Raw genomic sequence first — 5,066 nt, 5'->3', positions numbered from 1 at the left:
TAGTACTCATAACATCTTTTAAGCTATTTTTTTAAATTATTTTGTATAGAATAAAATATATTTTTTAATTATTTTGGATGAAATAAAATATTTTCTTTAATTTCTAAATTATTATTGACTATGTAGAGTATTTTATTTAAAATTTGTGTACATGCATGTATTTACCTAAGTCATTAGAACATTACAAAATTCCCTTAGCTTATTACAAAATTACATGTAAACCAAATTCAAAACAACCTAATTCGAACTATATAGAAATGTGTATTGGTTGATTCATGAAATAATTTTTGGTTTGGCGGATTTGTATAATTTTTTGCCCCCTTAGCTTATTTAAGTGATTTGCCCTGAAATTATTATCTTCTGAATAATTAAATTTAGCATAAAAAAAATCAAATTTGTTATAATAACCAAGTAATTAAATTTTTTCATAAATACTAAATATGTATTCTTATATAACTAGTGGCTGAATTTATATAAGAAAAATTAGACACAGATGTATTAAATTTAATTTATAAAAATTGTATAATTATATATTTATTTTTATTTTTATTTTTATTTTATTTTATTTAAATAAAAGAATTCATTAACCAATAACTCAAGCTCAATTGACATCTACTTCTAACACTATATTTAGCCGGTCCAAGTCCAACACTAAACTTTCCACAACACCACAATATGAGCTGCTTTGAATGTACAACAAGGGCATCAAGCCACATTTTAAAAAAATCCATTTTTCGGTTAACAAAATGGCTGGTACTCATCTCACGGTGTTCAACATCTACGCATATACACATCAAAAAATGTCTTTATAATCTTCACCACCAACTTATTTTATTCATTATATCCACGGTGAAAAATTAAAGAATACTAGTATGCCAGTAAAGTACAATGGCATATGTGAAAGTCTTCCTATAATATAAGATAAGATGCGGGGCAGGTGTTGATGGAAGTGACCATGATATTTTCTTTCTAATTTCCTTTTCTTATTGTCTTGTTTCTCATTCCCCGTTTCTCTTTGCGTTGTTGTTCCGCTTTGTGTCCGAATCACACATCCCCCTCTCTCTTCTCTTCTCTGCTGTCACCCTTTCGTTACTCGATAGTCATTACTCATTATAACATAAAAGCCCTTCCCTACTTCTCCCTCCTCTATCTCATTCTCATTCATTCCTCTCTTTCTCTTCGGAACCTTCTAGTGCTGTCTTTGATGGGAATCAGCTTCTCTTCCTCTCACTCGTCACCACCGTCACCGTCACCGACGTGCGGCATGGATGAGTTGCCGGAGAGCTGCGTGGCGCTGATCATGGAGTACCTGGACCCTCCCCAGATTTGCAAGCTCGCCACCTTGACCCGCACTTTCAGGGCTGCCTCCTCCGCCGATTTCGTTTGGGAATCCAAGCTTCCTTCCAATTACCACGTTCTTGTTCGCCAAATCTTCAATGGTTTACCCACCGATTTCGAAAATGGAAAGAGAGGCATCTACTCTGCACTCTGCAGAACCAATACCTTCGATGGAGGCACCAAGGTAATCAACCTTCTTTCACTTTCATTATTCTCTTTTGCTGCACAAAAAAGCTTTTTTACTTTATTATTGTTATTGTTATTATTTATTTATTTATTTATTTTGGTGAATCACTTCTTTACTCCTTTGTTGTAGAAACCACTACTTTAGCACAAGAAAAATATTGAAACGTTGTTCTTTCTCTGGTTTACTGGTTAAATGGTCATGATTTGCAACCAACTTGGTTGGTGGAGTGGGTAGCACACTAGTTGGCTTAAACAAGGGTTGGGGTTTGAATACCAGCGACTTATTGGCTAGCCGCAAATTCTTAAATGTAGCACTGATCCACTGCCGTGGGAAAATAAAAAGTGATCATGATTTGGTTGCTTTTTCCTTAATGTAAAAGAAGAGTAAATAAAAAAAAGATAATTCTAGTTCTTAATTTTTTCCTTTTTAAGTCTTAGATCCCTAAGAGTGAGAGGGTTTTGCATCTTTTTCGGTTTGTCAAATGAGGTTTTGTGTTTGCTACCATGCTCGTCACGCTGGATTGCTGGAAGATAATTTTTTTTTTCTTGATGGAAGCAGAAACTTTGGCTGGACAAGAACATAGGGAAGCTTTGTATGTGTATAGCAGCTAAAGGACTGTCAATAACGGGTATCAGTGACCGAAGATATTGGAATTATATACCAACTGAAGAATCTAGGTAAGCTTCTTCACACTCATCGATCTTCTTACCTTGAAAGATTTTTTGTATCAAATGGGAACAGCTCTTTCTTATGCTTGCTATGTAGTTGATGGCTTATGAAAAGCTTTCAAGTTTCAAACCGTTGCAGAGGATGCAAAACGTCAGAGTATGTTATATGGTTCTTATATTATAATTCCCATTCTTTTTCTTCTTTTTTTATTATTATTGTTTTAAAAAAGAAATTTAGTGTTACATATAGATAAGTCAGGGGTGTTGAGGTTATGTCTCACTGTGTTTCGAGGGAGTAAAGTGAAAAAGAAAGAGGCCACAAAAGAAAGTTATAGAAGAAATAAATTTCTAGTGAAGGATGCTTTTAAGTTTTAAAAAATGGTAAATTCTCATAGAAGAAATGAGTTTTTTGATGATTTCTATGTATTTGAATTGACAGAAAATTTGAACTTTTACCATTTAGCAAAACACAAGAGGGAGTGGGATAGTAGACTGAGGACAGAGAAACTGGAATTGAGGGATTATTTCACTTCTTATTTTAAATCCAAAGTTTTGCTTGGTTGAAAAGGTGAACCAACAAGAAGGTCAAACATTTTGGTGAAGATCCGATTATACTTGGTGTGACAACTTCAGTTGAAAGTCGTTTTCACTTTGTCCTGAATGTTCCACCTTCCCATGTTCTCCCTACTTAAACCAAGAAGACTTATAATAGGGATCCAGAACCCAGAACATAGCAATCCTTAGGAAAACCAAAACCCAGCTTTGATACCAAGCAATTTTAGGTGGTGGTTGAACTAGTAGTTTGTTTTATTTTGTAGCAATCCAAACAACACGGCAACATGGTTTGTGGCCTTGCGTAGATCAGGCAGCGCTTTAGTGAAATCTGCTGATGTAAATATTCTATATTTGTCCTTTCAGTAGAGTTTATTAGTACTTTTATATGTAATGCTATTATTTAGAGTAAAGACCCAATCCGGCCCCTGTCTATTTTCACGAAGGACAAGACGCCCCTTGTCCAAAAAAAAAAGAGACACTTCAGTCCTCAACCTTTTCATTTTAGGACAATACGACCATTCTATTAAAAAATCTATTAAATAGTAACGAAAATTAATTTTGTGGGAGGATTATTTGTAATTCGTGGGGGTTTTAAACCTTCACAAAGTTTTTTTTAACAATATAACCAATTTATTCTCATCATTATCACTGCTATCTCTATTATTTCTATTGTGTAACCATACTTTATCACCATCGTTATATCCTTCATTGTCATCATCACCAATACAAATATCATCAACATTAATGTTATCTTATTTCATTTCTTGTTCTATGCTATTTTTTCCCTTTAAAAGGTCTTCGTACTGCAATTATTTGCTTTTCCTGCAATATCATTTCCAACAATGGTCTTTCTCTATTTAACCACCGCCGGTGAAGGAATTTTTCGAAAGTAAACATACTAATAGTTTGTGGGAGTTTAAAACCCCCACAAATTACAAATAAAACCCTCACAACACTAATTTTCATTACTATTTTACAGATTTTTTAATAAAGGGGTCGTATTGTCCTAAAATGAGAAAGTTGAGGGCTGAAATGTCCCCTTTTTTTTTGGACAAGGGGCTCCTTGTCATTCGTTAAAATGGACAAAGGGCGGGTTGGGTCTTTACTCTATTATTTATGTTTCATATAAACATTGGATCTGATATATATGTGTGACTTTCTGGATTAGCTTCAATTTTCTGTGCAATCTTCTTGTTAAGGAAGAACATGCATATTGGTGAAAATAGTTGAATCGTTCCCCTTTTGTTATTCTCGTTGATGATGAAATTAAAGTAATGAACCTCAAAATCATCTAGTTTAACTGTCAAAATAGTAGGTCTTGTTTTAAATGGTTAATCACTTCAATGCACTTTTGAGTAAATCTTGGGATTTTGTCCATCATTTTTGCAGATTCAGTACCGTCGCATTCCTTCAGCAAATCTGGTGGTTTGAAGTGGACGGAGAAGTGGAGTTCCCATTCCCAGCCGGAACATACAGCTTGTTCTTCAGACTACATCTAGGGCAACCCTCCAAGAGATTTGGCCGACGGGTCTGCAACACTGAACATGTTCATGGTTGGGATGTAAAGCCTGTAAGGTTCCAGCTATGTACTTCGGATGGCCAGTTTGTTACATCCCAGTGTTTTCTGAGAGAACCTGGCAAATGGAGCTTCTACCATGGTGGCAATTTTGTTGTGGAGGATGGAAATACATCAACAAAAATTAAATTCTCCATGACTCAAATTGATTGCACACACACCAAAGGGGGGCTATGTGTAGATTCTGTGCTGGTGTATCCAAGTGAAGTCAGAAAGGTTAAATCGTTTTTAAGCTGCTCTTAACCTTTATAGTGAAAGTATATGTAGTAGTTAAAAATATGGGGACATATATTTAGATAGAACTTAGGTTGGGGTCAGGAGGTATAAAGAATCAAGTTTTTAGTATGGTTCTTTAAGGGGTTAGAATTTTTGAAGCTGATGTATATAAATGTGGAATCTGGTGATGAGTCTGTAACATTCTATCATAGTCTTTCTTGTAAAATGCAGAATATTGTATTTTGTGGCAGATGAAGTGAAGAATGAATATTAGCGAGGAGGGAAATGAATGAAGTTAACCTTTCTAGTCATATTTTATTTTTATGATAAGAAAAATTTAAGTGATGAATTAAATTTAAGTGATGAATTTAGCATTAGTCAGCCCATCAAAATTAAAGCATTATTTTGTTTATTTATCTTTTTCAATACAATGATTATTGTTTTAATTCTGTAAAATTTGTCTATTTAAAATAAACGATTGTTTTGTTTATTTTCAAGAAATTCTTATCTTTATCTTTTTAGTGCA

The 5,066-nt window shown here is 34.0% G+C and overlaps 1 protein-coding gene across 2 annotated transcripts; it reads left to right on the top strand.

Annotated features, from left to right (window-relative positions):
* On the top strand, nt 930-4,851 carry LOC107631081 (F-box protein PP2-A12). Of its 2 annotated transcripts, XM_016334416.2 has the most exons (4): nt 930-1,522; nt 2,084-2,202; nt 3,012-3,084; nt 4,138-4,330. In XM_016334416.2, exons 1-4 carry the CDS (start codon nt 1,205-1,207, stop codon nt 4,177-4,179), a joined length of 552 nt encoding a protein of 183 aa, XP_016189902.1. In that variant the 5' UTR covers nt 930-1,204; the 3' UTR covers nt 4,180-4,330. The 2 variants fall into 2 exon arrangements, with proteins under 2 accessions (XP_016189902.1, XP_016189892.1); XM_016334406.2 differs by lacking the exon at nt 3,012-3,084 and having other exon boundaries at nt 935-1,522; nt 4,138-4,851.

This window comes from Arachis ipaensis, chromosome B01, assembly GCF_000816755.2.
Source record: "Arachis ipaensis cultivar K30076 chromosome B01, Araip1.1, whole genome shotgun sequence".
NCBI lineage: Eukaryota > Viridiplantae > Streptophyta > Magnoliopsida > Fabales > Fabaceae > Arachis > Arachis ipaensis.
Note: the sequence above shows the minus strand (reverse complement) of the source record. Positions and strands in the feature narration are given on the sequence as shown.